Genomic DNA, 21,026 nt, shown 5'->3' on the forward strand with positions numbered 1-21,026 from the left:
TGCATAAACGGGTTGGGCAGCCAGTAAAAGAAATCCAAGCAAGGGACTGTTGCTTGTATACAAAAACCTTGTATGCGTTTTGGCCGTTCGTTTACACCACAACAGCGTTTTGTGTGCCTGAAAACTCAAAGTTTTTTGAAAAAAATTTTGAAAATAAAGTGATTTCACTTTATTTCACATTACTTTAAGGATTGAACAATTATGATTTTTTTTTTTTGTCAGTGTAGATTTCTTAAGTTAAAATGGATGAATGATCAAAATTTTATTAGTGAATTCCTGCAATGTGATTGTTTAATATATACACAAATTATGTATAGTATAGTAAACACAGTTTATATATAAATTCTGTATATGAAGTGCATTGCATGCTCACATACAGTAAAATGTCTTACATGTGTTTACAAAAACTAAATTGGATAAACAGATTTATTTCAACCAGCAAGGCAGAGGTAGCTGGTAATGTTAACATATTCAGCCAGGGACGTAATTTGCGGATGGGACGGGTTGGACATGTCCCCACCACTTTTTAAAAACTGTCGCGACACGGATGTACCAATAGAAATAAAGTTTTCTGTGTGCCTTAAAATTACAGAGCGTTTATTTTGTTAGTTTATTAAATAAGAGGCGAACTAGCACTGAAATATATATATATATATATATATATATATTGTTTTAATCAAGTGATCAAAGTGCTTGTTGCCGCCTACGATTGGTGGCGCGGTTACAGTACATCTCGTGACGCATGCACGTGTGTTTTAATCCGTTTACTGTACGTTCACACCGCCGCCGACTTGAGCTTCCAAAGTGGCTGGAACTCATTCCTTTCCAATGGAAACTGGCTTTTCTCAGCTGCAAGGAGCGTCAAATCCATCAACGTCGCGTTTTGAGCGTCAATCAGAAAGTAGAAAGAAGCTCAACTTTAGGATAATGAGCTCCAACGTGGTCCAGCGGCAAGCAGCGGCAAAACGCCAGCAACCAATCAGAATATAGACGTCCTTCACGCTGGCTGATTGCGGAGATACATTCAATGTAAACTTTCGTTCCTACCAAAACATTAGCTCAGAGAAAATGGAAGAGAAGCTAATCATCGCCGATGCTGTGTTTCCTACTGGTTTCGTATCATTTAGGACCGTATGAGCGCAACTTTTATTTGAAATATTTACGAACGCTCGTTTTAAAGCAGAATGCAATTAATTTGATCACGATGACACCTTTTTGACCGCAATAATAATAATAATAGCTAACAAATGTGACAAACGGTTGTAAAAATGCTGCCATTAAAAAGGTTTCTTCAATTTATTGCTTGTTTTTTTTTCCGTTTATTACATTTCATGTTGTGACACATCTATTCTCCCTGCAACGTCAGAGCCTTCAAAGCGTCCTTGACCGGGCGGCCAGAGCTTCTTTGACGCTCAAGCCGCCGGCGGTGTGAACGTACAGTTAGGAGTGACTCTTTGTTCGTTCTGGTGAAATCACAAAACAAAAATGCACACAAACATGCCCCTGCTTGATATTACACAACCACTGATGAACATATTCAGTTTTGATGAAAAACAAACAAAAAACTACACAAGTGCAGATTACAACCAGAACATCTGACATGCTCGGCAAAAGTTCTGCCACTGGACCATTAAAGGACACACACATCTATAAGTCGGATGTATGTATTTATTCAGGTGATTCATTCATTTATGCACACACACACACACCCCCACCCACTTTTTAAAACAAAGTTACACCAATGTATTCAGCACATGAGTTTCAACATCCTTCCTTGGCCCTCATCTAAGCTTGTAGATCACAGTAGCTGCAGGTCTAACACAGGGCTTGTGTTCTTGCAGTCTTTGTGCTCTACTTATATACTACCACCGATGACGTAAGCTAATTGAAACAAACATTTTAAAAAAATCCAGTCACTCACTGAGATAGATGTTTAATAGACATAAGTAGATATTTTATTACAAACTTTTTAAAACGGCCATGAACATTCTACAGTATAATAACTTTTCATTTATGCAAATAAAATTAATGTGGTAGTTTTAACGCAGTTATTTTGTAATGTTAAAAAAGTGCAGATTTTCAGTTCCTTAACCCAAAGAACAGCAGAGCAACAAACAAGCTTTATTCATATTGTGTCTCATATTGTCTTTGCTGTAGAATCTGAAGTTCAGCTGGACTCACTGAAACAGGAAGTAGAAGAGCAGAGGAGACACAAGCAAGAGGAAGCTTCCCATATACACTCCATCTAACAAAGACAGGAAGGACATTAGTTGTTTGTATAATTTGCTTATTTGAAGTTACTGTGCATGAAATCAAACTGCTAGCGCATGATCAAACAAAGGCCAATAATACCTGCAGCATTGCAGAGGTCAGTGTCACAGCATCTCATAGTCGTTTTCACTCCTGCAACTTCTACAGTCCCTGGCACACAGACTGGTGCACACCCTTTAGCTGTGGTGGATTCTGTAAAAAAGACATACATGTCCATATAATTATAAGATGATAAAACAATTCCAAGATTAGCAGTTAACAAAAACAGAAACTATCCCTCTAGTGGTATCACTTATACAGCAGATTTCCACATTACTGGACTTACCATTAGGTTTTTCCACCGTAGTGCTGAAACATGTAGAAAATCCAAATGAGCATGTGTCCTCTTGTCCTTTACAGGAACTCGATGGAGACGTGCAGGAGTAACACTTGAGAGAATAACCTTACAGACAGAGAGAGAGAGAGAGATAGAGTTAGCGCTATAGCAAATAACACCGTGTCCTAACTACACACGACGCGATAAAATTCCAGCGACAGCAAGTGTATGGCAAGCCGGTTTAGCTTAAATTGTACCCAGCCTTACTCATCGGAATTGCATTTTTACTAGCAACAATTCAATTAGAGAGCTCTACAAATTAAAAAAAAAGTGTTTACTAGTAAGAATGCAATTGCAGAGCTCTCTAATTTAATTTTTACTAGTAAAAAAACGAATTAAAGATATAATTGCAGAGCTCTGTAACTGAATTAAAGAGCTCTGTAATTGCATTCTTACTAGTAAAAACTTAATTAGAGAGCTCTCTAATTGTAATTGTTACTTACTAGTAAGAAATGAATTGGAGAGCTCTGCAATTGTATTTGTTACTAGTAATACTTGAATTAGAGCGCTCTGAAATTGTATTTTCACTAGTATAAATAGAGTTAGAGAGCTCTCTAATTGTAATTGCTAGTAGTAAGAATTGAATTGTAGAGCTCTCTAATTGAATTGTTACTAGTAAGAATTGAATTATAGACCATTTCACAAGATGTAAACAACACTGGTCCAGAAGCACTTCCTGTTTCAGTTTGTAACTGTTTTCTTTATTTCACATGTAAAGAAAACATCTTACAGATGTTTGTTTAACTTTTTGATTCAGTTTTAAATGTTCTGTTGGTTGTATTTTATCCCAGCTTTTATGTAGTGTTAAAAAACTGAAACAGGAAGTGCTTCTGGACCAGTGTTGTTTACATCTTGTGAAATGGTCTATTCTCTAAATCAGTTTTTACTAGTAATAATTGCATTAAAGAGCTCTCTAATGTTATTCTTACTAGTAAGAATGCAATTGCAGAGCTCTGCAATTCAATTAAAGAGCTCTGCAATTATATCCCAGACAGCAAACTGACATTGAATCAACGTGGAAACGACGTCTCTCATGACATTGAAACAACGTTGATTTTGCTCATCAAATTAATGTTGAACCAACGTCAGACGCGGCATTCTTCAAAGCTAAATGAAAATCGAAAATTGGTTTACTTTCATAACGTTGAAACAACGCGTTGATTTCAAGTTGATTTTCCGTTAGTTTTGAAAGAATGACGCGTCTGACGTTGGTTCAACGTTAATTCGATGAGCAAAACAATGTCAGATCAACGTTGTTTCGATGTCCTATTTCCACGTTGATTCAATGTCAGTTTGCTATCTGGGATTCTTACTAGTAAATATCGAATTAAAAAGCTCTCTAATCGTAATTGTTATTAGTACGAATTTAATTAGAGAGCTCTATAATTGTAATTGCTACTAGTAGGAATTAAATTGTAAAGCTCTCTAATTGAATTCTTACTGGTAAAAATGCAATAATGACGAGTAAAGCCTAGTTCACACTACGTGATTTTAAGCCCGATTTAAGCCCGATTTGCAAATCGTTGAGTCGCCGACAAGTCAGGGTGTTATTGCGTGCAAATCGCGGGCAATTAGCGGACGATTAACGCTCGCCAATCCGTTAGTGTGAAAGAGCCAACAACGCACCAAAGACAGCTCGCAGACAGCTCGCAGACAGGTCACCGAGCTCAGAAAAATATCTAGCATGCTAGATATCTCGAGCAGTCGCGCGACTCAATCTCAGTGATGTCATGAGTACAGCCAATCATAGCAACGCATGGGTTGAGGACACCAGGTAAATCTTACTTTTTCTTTTCTTTTTTGCATTTTTTTTTTCTCAGAGCAGATCGTCGAGCAAACAGTGTGCAGCAATAGTTTCTGTCTGACGTCCATATTTGCGTATTGTGTTCTTCTCTGCAGTTTCGCGTCATTTCTGGTTCGTTGGTAACATGGTTTCTAGACCAGATAGAATCGTGTTGTTGTCAACTCGTTATTTGTTTGATTATTTTCAGGATTTAGACCGTAAACAGCTCTCATTGAGTCACAAATGATATGCTCTTATCATCCGATCGTGGTTGTATCTCTATGTAGTGCGTTGTTAACTCGTGTAGTGAGTTACCTCCTGTTGTGGATCAATCACGTTGTGTTGTGTGGTGTGAACAGCTAAACAACTTGAACACTCATGATTTCACTGAGAGCAACCCAGATAGCAAACTGATATTGAATCAACGTGGAAATATGACATCGAAACAACGTTGATCTGACATTGTTTTGCTCATCGAATTAACGTTGAACCAACGTCAGACGCGTCATTCTTTCAAAACTAACGGAAAATCAACTTGAAATCAATGCGTTGTTTCAACGTTATGAAAGCAAACCAATTTTCGATTTTCATTTAGCTTTGAAGAATGCCGCGTCTGACGTTGGTTCAACGTTAATTCGATGAGCAAAATCAACGTTGTTTCAATGTCATGAGAGACGTCGTTTCCACGTTGATTCAATGTCATAGCTGTCAACATTGAACATTGAAAATAAGGGAGTTTTCCCGGAATCCATCCCCAAAATAAGGGATTTTTTTTTTTTTTTTTGCACGATTCTTACCCACAAACTTTAAAAATAAAGCACTAATCTAAAGCACTAATCCTTAAAAGTCTAAAGAGTTCATAACTAACGTAAGCCTATGTGTGAGAGAGAAAGAGACATTAAAGTCATTTAAAGAAAAAAAATCTACATTTGAATTAGCAGTGTGTTGCTCTTGCATTTGGACAACAATTTCTACTGTTAGCCTATCACACATCTTCTAAAATCCGCAAAATAGGGAAGTGGGCTGTCTGTTTACTTCAATTACATTTACACATTTTGTGTAGCTTTAAAGAGCCTATTTAGCCTGATGGTGGACCATCACTCAGAAGACACACTACTTTATATCCTCCTGATCAGAACGTTTTTTTTTTCTAGTTTTTTTTTCTTCTTCATGTAATCACATTGTTAAGAGCATAAGAAACAAATGGAAAAAAATAAAATATATTTTATTCATATATTTGAAAATCGATTTATGATAATTATTATTTGTTTAAATTACATTGATATCTGAATTTATGTAAAAACCTAGACTTTCAAACATCAAAATGTAATTTATTAATGTATTCGAGTACAAAATGACATACAGCTAGTCTAAACATAGTTTCCTATTTTTTATTTATTTTTTTGCCTGGAAACGCAAAGAAATTTCAGGCAAAAAACACGCTTGCCTGTCGCGTGAAAAATAGGCGTCAGTTCTATTTCTAGCATGCACGCGTTTTCTGGAGACGCGCGTGTCACGCAGGCAGCGTGCAAGCTCTAATCTAATGGGAGCCGAAATAAAAACGTACACGCCACGCAGCCAGTGTGTCTCCGGCCAGTGCGCGCGGCACCGCATCCGAGATTAAACGACTTCAAGCCGAATCTGTCCAAGCTCGTACGTCTCACACAAAAATACGGGATATTTTACGGGAAAATACTAAAACGGGAAGACAGCGGGAAAAGAGCTAAAATACGTGAGAAACCCGTAAAAAACGGGAGGGTTGACAGCTATGTTCAATGTCAGTTTGCTGTCTGGGAAGTCATGTAGTGTGAACTGCACAGTTCAGCCCGACATTTTAAAATCATGTAGTGTGAACTAGGCTTAAGGCTGGGTACAATTTAAGCTAAAACGGCTTGCCATACAAGTGTGTGTCCACACTAGACGCGACCCGACTGTGAGAGATGCCACACATGCAGAACAGCGTGTGAGCAGTCTCTCTGTGAAAGTGCACTGTTGGCCCGCACTCGCATTGGAAATGGGTAAGGACATAATCAAATCAAGAAATAACATTATTAAAAATCAAAACATTAACAAAATATACTCATTGACTAATTTTGTCATGAAGTACAGTCATGTTTGCATAGAATTCATTTTGAACGCTACATGCTTTCAAAATCTGAGGTAAATTATCCGTTATCACTTGTGGCACAGTGACCTATTTTAACTAAAAATAAATAATGTGTACTCATAACCAGTGTAATTTCTTCATTCTGTCACACCGTGTCCTTACTTCACGCGACGCGATAAAATTCCAGCGACAGCAAGTGTGTCTGTCCCAGTCTATGGTCTGTCCACACTAGACGCGACGCGATCATGCCACACATTCAGAACAGCGTGCGAGTCGATCTCTCCGTGAAAGCGCACTGTCAAATCAAGAAATAACATTATTAAAAATCTATGACTAAATTTGTTATCAAGTACAGTTGTAGCATATAATTCATTTTGAACGCTATATTACATGCTTTCAAAATCTGAGGTAAATGATCCGTTATCTTGTGGCACAGGCACAGTGGCCATAGACCCCCTCACCCGGCCGCCACCCGCCCCCTAAATTCACCTAAACACGGGCGTCAGTTTGAAATTTGCTGGGCACAGAGACACATTCGGAAGTGCTGGGTCAAACTTGTCAAACTGTGCCTTTCTGCTCAACCCGTAAATAAATCAATCGATCCGCTAAGATTTATTTGAGTGTTTCAATGGTCTAGTTGTAGATCTTTTGCCAAGAGTGTCAGAGGTTGCGGGTTCTTCTAATCCGCCCTCGGTACAGTTTTTTTTCTCTCTCTCATCAAAACAGCTGACAGCAGCGGCAACAAGCGTTCCTCTTGATTTCAAAACCAAAACATTTTAGCGCTAGATCTCTTATTTAAAACGAACTAAATTAATGCTCTGCTAGTTAACAGGATATGTTTTATTGATGTTTAAAACATTTTGTTTTCCGATATATGGTGACAAAGCACGTCAAGGAGCGGTCCATCAGTGCTTGATCACCATATATAGGAGGAAAACTTTTGGAATGGGTCAGACATAATTCTGACTTATTATGTTTTTTAAAAGAATTTCGTTTTTTATAAATTGTATTTCATTTTCATTTTAATCAATGCCTTACAAGTTGACTGGATTAATTTCGACATTTGCAGTAAAAACTTGAAATATAAATTCTCAGAAAATGCATTTAATACCAATATATTGAAACGGTGCGTTACGCCGACAGACGCCCCTGCACCCCACCCTACCCCACCCTCTAGTTCCCACGTCCCTGACAGTGACCTATTTTTAACTAAAAATAAATATGTGTAACGTTACTCAGTGTAATTTCTTGATTCTGTCAGCCGCGACGTCGCAGAAATAGGAACCGTTTCTAAATTAGAAACTTCGCGTGTCGCCGTCGCGTCTGGTTAGGACAAAAACTCTGATTAACATGGAAAAGATACCTTTTATCGCGTGTCGCGGCGTCGCGTGTAGTTAGGACACGGTGTAATACATTTCAATACTTGCTGTTTTCTGTACCTCCAGTGAGAGAAATGAAAAGAAGAACGACGGAGACCTGCAGATTCATCTTGTGTCAGGAGCTGAATGACTGTGCAGAAGTAACGCTTGAGTTTCTTGTTCAGAAAAGGGTATGGCAAGCCGTTTTAACTTTTAATCATCCGCAGGATATGAATTCTTGATATCAACAATGCCATTTTTGATATCAACCATTAAATTATTGATATCAACAATTAAATTATTGATATCAAAAAATGGCATTGTTGATATCAAGAATTGAATTGTTGATATCTGTAATTGTATTTTCACTAGTGAAATGTCACCATAGGCTGGCAAGCCGTTTTAGCTTTTATTCATTTCCAGGAAATGAATTCTTGATATCAACAATTACATTTTTTGATATCAAGAATTCAATTGTTGATATCAAGAATTACATTTTTGATATCAAAAATGTAATTCTTGATATCAACAATTGAATTCTTGATATCAACAATTGTATTTTCACTAGTGAAATGTCCCCATAGGCTGCTATTCAAAACCAATTGTTGATATCAAGAATTGATTTCTTACTAGTTGAAATTCCAATTTCACATATCAGAAATACAATTCTTACTAGTAACAACCTTTATTTATGATATCAATAATTCAATTGTTACTAGTTGAAATGTTATTCTTGATATCAACAATTGAATTGCTACTAGTAAAAATGTTCATTTTTGATATCAATAATTGACCCTTCGCTAAGCCCCGCCCTCCCTAGTTACTGTTGCTACGCCTGTCAAGCTTTCGCGGCTGGCCCGGCATCTATTATAGTGTGGATGCACCCGGTGTCAGACATTTCAATGAGATAATTAGAAATTTTCGGCGAACAAGTGAAATATCTGAGAGAGCAAGACAAAAGGGACTACAGTATGCATTCGAGGGATATATTCACGACATATGCAACCGATTAGAGAATAATTTCTTAAAAATTGAAGTTAAAGCCTAACGTTATAGTCCCAGCGCAAGCACCAGCGCCTCATACGCTGACCGTTCAAATGGGAAACACAAATTTAGGAACAGCTATATGTTCATACACAGCAGGGTATGTGAAAATAATCTTAATAATTATAAATCAAACAGCTAATCAATAAATCTTGTGGAATAACACTAATACCGGGAGAGCCGCGATCGGATTGGGTTCCACAAAGCTGGTGAACGATCTCAGCTTCAGTGCGGATAGTGAGGAGCTCCTGGTCTCTGCTTCGCTCCAGTTTGCAGGTATTTGTTCGTCTTTTCTTTGTTGATAACGAACACCAACTTTCTTCTAACAGCAACAGAGTTGCGCGATGGCACGAGCGTCCTCACTATGACACACCCTTTACGGCATTGGTCCTGGCTTTTGTTCACACAGCGCGCGTTCCGGGACTGATTCTGGCAATTTACTAGGTCCCCAACCCGGGATCAATCCCAGAATCAATCCCAGGTCGTGTTTGCGTTCACACAGAAGGCGTTCTGGCAATTTCCCGGCAATTTCCTGGGATCAACTCGCTGTGTGAAAGGGGCTTAAGATAAAGGGAGTCTTTCTTAGAAAAAGAGAAACTTAAGGAGGTCGGGTTTGCTGTGGAAAAGCATTATGCAGGGCCGGCGCTCCGCACATCACGCACTGCGCGTAGGGCACCAAGTGCTTGGGGGGGGGGCACCAAAAAATCTGGGTCGTGAAAAATCATCACAATAGGCTACTTGTATAAATAACAAATACAATATGTCTAAAGCATGTTAATATACAAAAGCAATACAAAAGTAATATAGGCCTAGACCAAATTAGTGAAGAAAAAGGTGAATCTCAATCGGGTTGAAATCTCCTGTGCCTGTCTCCCTCTGCTGGCCCCCCTTCCCCACCTCGCAGTGGTCTGTTCCTCAATCAGTGTCAAATTTGGCAGACACCTGATCAACATCAGACATGGCCTCGAAAAGGCACCAAGAGTCGGAGGCGGAAAAAAGGAAAAAGAAGAGACAGTGGGATGATACTCGTTTGCAGGTAAGACAATGTTTTAAATAAAAGTGTTAGTTTTGTAGGGGGGTTGTTAAAGGGGCACCACCAAGTATTTGTGCTTAGGGCACCCATATGGCTAGCGCCGGCCCTGGCATTTTGTCTCCCTCCCTGTACTTCTCCAGAAGCATTTTTAGATAATTACACAATAATTTCCTATTCCTAGTAATCCATTCTGCTCTTTGTCAACATACCTCGAATGTTGTCTCGCACATATACTCACGGAAATTTCTAACATTTGACGTTATTGTTTGAGATAAATCAATTAAACTGTAACAAGATCTCATTTTCTTTTGTTAACAGTTTTGTTATTCTACGTTCTACAGATCCTACTCTCCAAAAATTAAAAACACTGGGTTTAACTGGGTTAAAAACAACTAATTTGGTAACCCAGCACTTGCTGGGTAAATATTGGACATAAATTATGGGTTAAAATAACTCTGCAAGTTGGGTTAAATGTTTTAACCCAGCAGGTTTGGGTTACATAATTTAACCCAAATTCTGCTCACACTGAATGAACACTGGGCTAATTTTAGCTCATAGTGTGTTATTTCCATTTCAAGCTAATGTTATTCATATATTTTATTTAGTCTATATAAATGATTTAATTATATATATTGGTAATTTAGTAAGTGAATTGACTTTAAACAGTCTAAATCAAGTAAGGAATAATTGACGACAGGCCGTTGAATTATTAGAAAAATAATGCAGACCCGAGGTGGTAATGCGGTCACGTGAAGCTTGGGAGTTAAACCTCGGGTGTGTCCTCAATTATTCCTCTTATACTACAGTTAGCACACCTCAAAACATTGCTCAGATGATTCATATCAAGACATTTGTCAAGTTTTTGATATTAAAGCACTCTTGTATGTAGGACTAATTTCTTACGCATCTAATCCCATGCCTCCGTTGCTAATTCCTAAACGTCATTTTAGAGTTAGTAGTAACGGAGGTTTGAGCCACTGATAGCAGACTAATGTAATGATGGGGGACACGCTTACAATTCACTGAAATATTCGAAGACCTACTGTTTGCTTCGACTGTAGCAGGTCTTACTAAACACCAACTGTGTGAACCATAGACTGTAAAAAATAGGTGTGAACACAGACTGAACACGCGTTTGGGCATGATCAGTCAGAAGTATCAAATTACATTCATAACTGGCCTTAGTAGGCCTAAACTAGTCTGTCCCGGCTTTATGCAGTTATTAATGCAGTTATTAGAGAGAGAGAGAGAGAGACATTGAAATAATGAGACAGAAAAGAATGTGCGTCAATATTATTATTTATTTATTAACTTCGTTTTAATTAATTCGTTCATTATTGTTTTCTATAATTGACAGTAGATAACCCAATAAATGAAACACACAAAGCACTTTTTTACAAGTAAGCCAATCAATAATTATTTATTTGTTATATTATCTGGAATATTTATGAAATTACGTGCAGCAGGACTATTAATTTATTTATATATAGCCTATTCAGTTTAATTTTCTATTTAGCCTATTATAGATAGGACTATACTTTATTTATTAAAATTAAACTGTATGTGTTCATTGATTGTGAAGTTAGACATCGAAAATTGCAGATCAAGCGCATGGGGCTGCATGTCTTCTCTTGTTATGAATTGTATCCTATTTTCCGTTAACTACGCGCAGTGATATGCAACTGTAATGCGGTTCAAACTTGCCTGAAACTACTTTAGCCGTGAAAATAATTGCACACCTTTAGAACGTTCTCAACCAATCAGAATCAACCGTTCAACAGCCATGTAGTATAATTGATTTGAATATCCCCAACTGAGCAAGCCAAAGGCGACAGTGGCAAGGAACTGAAAAACTCCATCAGGTGACCCGACGGAGGAAAAAAAACCTTGGGAGAACCCAGGCTCAGTCGGGGGCCAGTTCTCCTCTGGCGTTTATGAACTAGAGGCCGAATTTACAGTAACTGTCACGTAAAAATTTATATGAATGTTTCTAAATAGACTTTAAACGCGAACCTGTGATAAATTGGTAGTAACAGCCCTGCTGATGACGTTCACATGCGCATTGAGAATTGATTCAATAGTTATGTGCGTTTGAATATATGCGCGCAGGTTTTTAAATTCCCTCATGCCTGAACAAACTACTTGTCTATAAATTTGATACAGATTTTCGAATCACTTCAGGGTAGGGACGCGAAACGAATTCACATCGCTTAATCTGTAGAGTGGGAAAGGGATCCTCCATAGGGAGAGGCTAGTTGGCACTTCAGCACTGCATTGTCATCGTCATCGTGTCCAGTCTAAGGTCATCGCCAGATCTGGATACGGCCTGGATCCGGCAGGCTGCGGCAAAACCTCGGGATAAACAAAGACACTAATTAGCGTAGATGCCATTCTTCTTATGATGTAACGAGTACATCAAGATTTAATGTATTATATGTATGCTAGGGCAAAGAGATCTGTCTTGAAGAAAGCTTTAACAATATGTTGTTGGGTGTGAAAGCGCTGAAGCCATTAAAGGAATGGTTTGTTGATGTCATCCAGTTTCCCTTCCAAAGCAAACGCAAACTCCACCACTGTTCCAATGTGCATGCACTGCCGGCCAATGTTTCTTCAGAAAAAGAACGGGAAACTGTCATTGTACTTGTTTGAAATTCAGTATTGACTACACCCTGAGACTCTGAGGCACACACCTCAAGCACAGATCAAGGGTGTTAGCACCACAATCAATCCAGTGAAATCTTTACAAAAAAATTAGTTTAGAAGAGTTTAACAGAGTACCTGTGCGTAATCCGGTCCAGGGGTCACATTCAGTCCTGTAGCAGCCAAAAGTTAAAAGCCGTCTGTTAAAAGATTAATGGTTATAGTTGACATGAAATGTCAAGCATGGACAGCAGTGAGAGTAATATTTGAGATATGGCAGTAAACTCAATTGTAGTTTTTTTAACAAAACTTGTTTAGATATTTAAGACATGTCTTGGAATTAAAAGAAAAAACCTTAGTTTAATTATGGTATAATGGGTGTTGGTGTGAATGGATTTGTAATGGTCATTTGATTTACCCTCAGCACTTGTCAGCACCTTGTCCTCTTTCTCATCGGCATCTCATTTTCCTCAAATGGTTGATGCTTTTCAGCCGCGTCGGATCAATCTGGATACGACCTGGACAGAGAAACAGAGTACCTGTGCGTAATCCGGTCCAGGGGTCACCGTAGCAGCCATGTATGTCCATGTTTTGATCTTATCCACTCCATTAAATTTGGGTTTTGACAACAACTGTTTTGGGGAAAAAATAATTGGAGAAGAAAAATATACATTTCACCTTTCGCCATTATTCACAGTAACAGAAATACACGTTTTCACTTTCACTGATCATCCACTTTCTGACCCTGACCTCAGCTGCTGCTCCGACCTACTCCTCCTCTTCTGTCTCTCCTGACTATCGCTTCCCTTTCTAACAGGTTGATGATAAACATACATTTCACATATAAGAGATTTGACCTTGACTTTTCCTGTTTCACAATAAACTAAGAACATATCAAACAAATAGACAAAAAAAGTGTTTTCCAAATATTAATATACAGGTGAAACTCGAAACATTAGAACATTGTGCAAAAGTTCATTTATTTACGTAATTCAACTTAAAAGGTGAAACTAATATGTTATAGAGACTCATAACATGCAAAGTGAGACATTTCAAGCCTTTATTTGTTGTAATTGTGATGATTATGGATGAAACCCCAAATTCAGTTAGAATATTGTGAAAAGGATTTCATAGCTGTACGCCATTATAATCACAATTATAACAAATAAAGGCTTGAAAAATCACACTCTGCATGTTATGGTCTCTATCATATATTAGTTTGACCTTTTAAGTTGAATTACTGAAATAAATTAACTTTTGCATGATTTTCTAATTTTTCGAGTTTCACCTGTAAATCCAAATTCATTTCTAGCTTATTAGGGTCATTACCTTAAACCAATTATGGGAAATGATTTGCTCCAAGCCAATCCGATGTCTTGGGTTTTCCTGCAGGAGGCGTCGAATCAGGTGGCAGCAATCTGTGAAGAGATCTTAAACTTTACACCTGCTGTCTTTCTATTAAGCTGTGAGATTAGACTACGCTATACTGTACGGTTAAAAAAAACTGGAACTGGTAACAGCCATATTTTATGAAGCTTTCTGGTTTTGGTGTTACTGTTACTTCTTTGTTTCATTTGTTCTATTTTGGTGATTTGAAATTATAATTGATCATCTTTTTTGTGATGGATGCCATTTTACCTTTTGACAAGTGACGCTCAGACCACATGTCATCATTAATCCTCGGATGCTCTTTGGCTTCTGGTAAGCGTCCACAAACCATTACGAATAAGAGCATTCCCAGAGACCACACAGTAGCTGGTTCAGCGTGGTACTTGTGCAATGTGTCGAGCTCAGGTGGAGAGTACGTTATGGTGCCTAGAAAGAGATTTGTCTGATGGTTAAGCTTGAAATCCCATAGCATGCTTTCTCTAGGTGACGATACACGGGGCAACTTATTGAGCAATGTTGCCGTTAACAGGAAACCAGGTGAGATACAGGGCCCATGACCGATCTAAAGTACCCAGATAGAAATTTGTTGCCCATTCTCAATGAGAAAGTGCCCAAGGCCCACATTGCTCAAAAAAGTTGCCCCATGTATCAACACCTTCTGTATCCATTAGAGTAAATGAATAATTTAGTTGTTTTTATTCACAATTCTGGAGTTTTAAAAGTGAGATCAATCCATGGCCAAACCAGGCGTGAGGCGACATATTTAGTGAGAACATATTCATCTAGATTTAAAAAATAAAAACTCTTTTCAAACCTTGATTCATAATACATACCACGGAAGTCGTCATAGGCGGACTCCCGCACCCGAAGTCAATCAGTTTGACCTCAAGTGTTTTTTTGTTGATCAGCAGGTTTTGTAACTTGATGTCGCCGTGGAAAACTCCTCGGTCACAGCACGTCTGAGCAGCCGTTGTTGCCTGCGCCATGATAGTCCGTGCCGTTTCCTCCCTGAGGATGCGATTACGATTATCCCAAAAATGAAACACATCTTCGCAGTGTGGGGGACGCTCCAAGACCATGATATATTGGTCATGCTGGTCCTGCCAGTCCAGCAGTTCAATGATCTCTTTAACTTTGGGGTCCCTATTAACAGCGGTTAACATGCCGACCTCTAATGGGAGGATTGTAGGATGACTAGGCTGGAAGAAAGATCATTGTTGATTAGAGGATTTTTGTAAGATTTTAGTATAAAATATGTTTGTCCAGTTTTGGAAAAAAAATTGTTTTCATGATCAAACTTACAATTTTGACGTATTCCATGCTCCTGAACTTTTTGACAAATTTCACTGCCACCTGATCAACAAAACAAAACATTTAGCAACATTTATTACAATTACATTTACAAACATGTAAGTTGCACCACATAGTGAACATAATATACAATAAAAGGACTTGAAATGGATAGTGAGACGAAAAAGAATTCGCTAAATTGATAAATGTAAGATGACTATACCTCAAGAAAGACCATCCTCCAAGCGCTTCCCTTCATAAACCTGGCCGAATCCTCCCTCACCAAGCTTTTTACCGATTTTAAACCGGCTCAGAATGTCGCCTGTTAAAAGATTAATGGTTATTGTTGACATGAAATGTCAAGTATGGACAGCAGTGAGAGTAATATTTGAGATATGGCAGTAAACCCAATTGTACATTGTAAAAAAACACTTAAGTTTAATTTGAATATAATGTGTGGTGGTGTGTGGATGGATTTGTAATGGTCATTTGACTTGCCCTCACTTGTCCTTGTAGTCGCGGCGTATCTGAATGTTGACGGTGTGAGTCTGTAACGGAAGTCGCACACTTGAGCGAGGGGCTTTCTCGTCAGTGCCATGCTGGCAGTTGTCAGTGTCCATTTGGCTAACTTCATCATATTTACTGCAGAATAAACAACGAGATAGAAGACTGATGGACGGTATGTGTTTCACACGGCTAAACTAAGTTAGCTGACAAACACAACACAAAGAACCATGACAACGCTCAACTTCTTTATGACGTCATTTTCGAATGCGCGTGAGACTGAAGCTGAACTCATTACGGGGGGGCGCGCAAGATGGCGTCGTGAGCACATGTGTTGAAACAGCGCTCATCAACAAAGTTTATTTTAAGTAATAAGACGGACTTTTTTATTTTAGTTTGGGACCTATTTCGTTGTTAAGTACTACTCGGACGTGCATGTGTGAGGAAAATGTCAACTGATAAAAAAAGGAAAAACTTTGCGACAAAGAAGAAAGAACTAGTAGTGGTTGACACGGAGGCGTCGTCAACCTGCTCTGCTCCTGCTCCTGCTCACCTTGTCGACAGTTGCCACGATTACTGTGATCCTCCTGGTGAGAAAATTGAATTTTCGGTGATGTCACTCAGAAGCCGATTTCCCCTTGCTCCCTGAGACTCCTGTGAAGCCTCCTTCGAAGAAAGGCCGGGGTGAGTCCGCTGACGACATCATTTCTAAACTCTCTGAGCTCAACACACGGTCTGATAAGTTGGAATCGATGGTTGCGGTTAACACTTCTCAAATTGCCGATCTTAAAGAAAAGATCAACTCCGTGTGTGATGATGTGAATGAGGTGAAGACCAAAATTTCCCAAGTTGAATCATCACTGTTGAAAGAGAGTAATCGGATCGGCGCATTGGAATCGCGCGTCACTGAGTTGGAGCGATATTCCAGACGTTGGAATTTGAAATTGCACGGTCTGTCAGAAAATGTCGACGAGAAAAATGTAAGAAGAGAAGTGGTTTGCATTTGTCAGAAGTTACTGCCGGATCAAGCTGACCGTCTGGCAGATGTGATCGACACTGTGCATCGTGTTGGAGTAAAGAGAGTAAATTCTGCCCGCGGTGTAATCATCCAGTTCTCTTCGCGTATACACAGAGCAGCAGTGTGGGCAGCAGCCAAAAGCTCCGTTTATCTACGGGAAAATGGTCTTCGTTTCAGAGAGGATCTTTGCAAGGCCGACAGAGATAGTAGAATGAAATTGTGGCCGTTAGTCAACGAGGCACGGAAAGCAGGAAAGATTGCCTACTTTGTAGCCGGTCGGGCCTTCGTGGAGAAAAAAGAGATCTTTCCGCCAGGTTGAATTCTCTCAATTTTGAGATAAGGTGTCTTGTTTAGCTACATGCTTCCTTGGTTAAAGAAAAGGAAAATGTTCTCCTCGCCACTTTTTTCCCCTTGCTACTTGTTTTTGCCTACTTAAGTTCAATTTAATATTGGTACTTTTTGCAAAAGGTCATTTTTGACCAGGACCATATTTTCATAATGTTCATATTTTCGAATATCCGTTTCCTACATAACTATAGTTTTTTTTTTATTTTTTTTTTTATTTTTTTTTATTAGACATTATACAAAACATACAAACAATAACATGACATCCAAAAAGACAACAATCCAAAATTTTCCAAAAATAGTTTAACATAAATGAACAAGTAAATAAACAACAAATAAAACAAATAAAAATAAAAAATAAAATAAATAAATAAATATAAGGGCTAAATTTAACTAATTATAAATATAATAGCTACGAGAAATTACAATCCAAGACAGTATTGAGGAAAGAAGAGAAACATATAATTCTTCACTGTTCAATTATTTTCAATTCTTTAGCAAATACAATTGTGTCCGAGCATTTCTTATTATCTATACATTTAAGAGATTCAATATACAACATAAAATCAGCCAAAAAAACCTTTAAACAAGGCTTAGAATTATTAAATTTACTTTTATGAATGTGAAATTTGCCAAATAGAATCATAAGATTAATCATAAAATTTACAGACGTAGTTTTTGACTCAAAAGATATAATAACATCTTTGGGTGTTAATACACAATTATGACCTGATTTCCGTTGAAAATATATAGATAGATTTTCCCAAAATTTTTTAGAATGATGACATTCAAAAAAAAGATGTAGAGTTTTTTCTGGTTGATTCAGACAAAATGAGCAATTCTCATCAATCTCTGTAAATTTTGATAAAGTGTAATTATTAACATAAATGTTATGAAGAATTTTTAAGTCTATTTCTCTATATTTGTTCGGTATGCAAAACCGAAATGGAAGCAACCAAGCTTTTTTCCAGATAATCTCTGGGAAGCAAATGTTCCAGAAAAATTTCCCTCTTGGCTGAAAGGACCTATTTTTATAAAATATATTTCTAATAAATTTATTGGAGCATTTTTTACTATTAAAGTCCACACCATTTAAATAAAGTACAGGATCACTTCTACATATGTTAAGGGATGACATATGGCTTCTCATTAACATCATTAGACCTGAGGGAACGGCTTTTATCACAGAATAATATTCTCTATATTTAATAGGAAAAGCCCACTTATTCATGAAAGTTTCATAAGAAAGAAACTGAGCTGACTGATCTAAAAGGTCAGATAAAAAGTAAATTCCTTTGTCTTTCCATCTCTGAAAATAAAGAGATTTCCGATTTACTGTAATATAAGCATTATTCCACAAGATTGCTTTATGTGGGGAAAAGTTATGTACATAACATAACTTCCAGGCCTTGAGAGCTTGTTGGTAGAAATTGGATAATGTCACAGGCAGTTTACTAATGGAGTAATCACATAATAACAAAAAATTTAAACCTCCTATCTTTTTAAAAATATTGTATGGAATAAAAAACCATATGGAGTCTGATTTAAGAAGACAGTTTCTGAGCCATTTGACCTTAAAGGTATAATTTAAATCAAAAAAATCCAAAAGCTCAAAACCACCTTCATTTCTTGGACCATGTAGAATCTCCTTTCTTAAATGATGATGTTTATTCTTCCAAACAAATTTAGTAAATAAGTCATTTATTTTTTTACAAATCGAGTCTTGGACATAAAGAGATAAAGCCGGATAAACAAATCTAGATACCCCTTCTGCTTTGGTTAATAGGACTCTGCCTATCATAGTCAAGTCTCTTTGAAGCCAGTTATTAAAGATGTTTTGAGTTTTTTTAAGTTTGGGGGAAAAATTTAACTCTTGTCTCTCCGCTATATCTTTTGTTACAGTTATTCCTAGATACTTAATCTTATTTTTAACAGGGATATTACATAAAAGTTTTTCCGTCGAATCATAAAGGCACATTATCTCACATTTATTTACATTCAGCATCAACCCCGAGGCATTGGAAAATGTACTTACTAACTGCAATGCAGCAGGCAACTGTTCCTTATTATTTAAAAAAAGAACAGTATCATCCGCAAGCTGCGTTAATCTAAGCTGTTTGTTGAAGACGGTAAGTCCTTGAATATCTGGAGAATTCAAAACTTTAATGGAAAGAAACTCAACTACAATGAGAAATACGAAAGGGGCTATAGGACAACCTTGTCGCACTCCTCTACAGATGGGAAATCGTTTAGAAGTGTTTGGATATAAATTAATAGAACTATTAATACCTTTATGAAACATTTCAATTATAGAAGTAAAACGTTCCCCAAAACCAAAAGATTTAAAAGCTCTATACACAAACTGATGCTCAATCGTATCAAACGCTTTGTGGAAGTCTAAGAAAACAATTAAGGCCTCTGATTCTACTAAATTTGAATAGTCTAACAAGTCCAAAATGAGTCTAATGTTCCAACTTATGTGTCGGCCAGCCATAAATCCAGTTTGACACTCATTAAGAATTTCATCTAGACCTTTTTTCAATCGTACTGCATAAACAAGAGATAGCAATTTATAATCTACATTTAATAATGTTATAGGACGCCAGTTATCCAAGATCAAATGATCTTTATCGGGTTTTGGAAGGAGGGTTATTAAACCCTGTTTCATCGAAGTCGATAATTCGTTCGATTCAATACACTCCTTATACATTTCGAATAATGGATTTTCAATAATATCCCAGAAACAGAGATAAAATTCAACTGAAAGACCATCTGTTCCTGGCGATTTTTCCTTCTTCATTGAACGAATAGCTGTAACCATCTCTTGTTTCCTTAGTTCTTCATCACAAAGATCTCGAAATTGGTTAGAAATAGAAGTGACAGACTGTTGAACTGACTCAAAAAAGTCGGAACATTTATCAATTTCAAAAACAGATTCATATAACTTAGAGTAGAATGATTCCACATAATTTGCAATCAATTTTGGATTTGAGGTGATAACATCATTGATTTTAAGAGAGGAGATTGTTTGTCTTTTATAATTTCTTTTTTCTAGAGAAAAAAAATAACTTGTATTCTTTTCCCCTTTTTCTAACCACTTGGCTCTAGAACGGATAAATGCACCTTTTGCTATATTAATATAAATCTGATCAATTTGTGTTTTTATTGTCTCCAATCTAACTCTTTCGTCTTCTGTAAGATCGACTTTTTTCAAAAGAAGGTCTAACTCTGTCATGAGAGCCTTTTCCTTATTCAAATTGTTTTTTTTAACTTGCTTACTAAAATAAACAGCCAATTGTCTAACTTTAAACTTAAATAATTCCCATTTTTTAACGTGTGACATTTGCTTATTTTCAAAAATGAATTGAGCAAATTTTCGAACCTGGGTTACAAAACCTTCATTACTAAGGAGATTGTTGTTTAATTTCCAATATCCTCGTATACTGTTATTTTTAACTTCAGTTCCAGAAAGAGTCAAAACAGCAATTTTATGATCCGAAAGAGGTGCATGACTGTATGTAACATCCATGACATAGTTAACAGCCCCTGGGTTAATTAACCATAAATCAATCCTTGATTGTAAAGACCTAGAGGTGTTACTCCAAGAATAACATTTTTCATTAAAATTCAAGAATCTCCAAATATCCACTAAGGAGAGATGGGCACATAAATCAGTAGTAAATTTAAATTTTGAATTCGAAAGCGTGTGAGGAGGGAAACGATCTAAAAAATCATCTGGGGCGTCATTAAAATCACCACCCAATATCAAGAAGGCACCTTGATATTTCCCCACCAGTACTGATATAGAATGAATGACCTCCGTAGACATAATTTTGGCTTGGGCTGAAGAATTATGACCATAAAAATT

The 21,026-nt window shown here is 37.3% G+C and overlaps 2 protein-coding genes and 1 long non-coding RNA gene across 3 annotated transcripts in view; 1 reads left to right on the top strand and 2 right to left on the bottom strand.

Moving 5' to 3' along the window:
- The window catches only part of LOC120467255 (serine/threonine-protein kinase pim-2-like), a 340,979-nt gene that overhangs the window by 107,067 nt on the left and 212,886 nt on the right, over positions 1-21,026 (top strand). The gene's annotated exons all lie outside the window — the stretch shown is intronic.
- Positions 1,918-8,084, bottom strand: LOC120461446 (ly6/PLAUR domain-containing protein 2). The gene is made up of 4 exons (XM_039649645.2): positions 7,977-8,084; positions 2,597-2,713; positions 2,353-2,463; positions 1,918-2,245 (listed from the first exon to the last, which is right to left on the bottom strand). Exons 1-4 carry the CDS (start codon positions 8,023-8,025, stop codon positions 2,178-2,180), a joined length of 345 nt encoding a protein of 114 aa, XP_039505579.2. The 5' UTR covers positions 8,026-8,084; the 3' UTR covers positions 1,918-2,177.
- LOC120461452 (uncharacterized) lies at positions 11,256-12,891 on the bottom strand. The gene is made up of 2 exons (XR_016168472.1): positions 12,751-12,891; positions 11,256-12,580 (listed from the first exon to the last, which is right to left on the bottom strand). It is a non-coding gene; the product is annotated as an uncharacterized LOC120461452 (long non-coding RNA).

Source organism: Pimephales promelas, chromosome 5, assembly GCF_988280905.1.
Source record: "Pimephales promelas chromosome 5, fPimPro1.hap1.1, whole genome shotgun sequence".
NCBI lineage: Eukaryota > Metazoa > Chordata > Actinopteri > Cypriniformes > Leuciscidae > Pimephales > Pimephales promelas.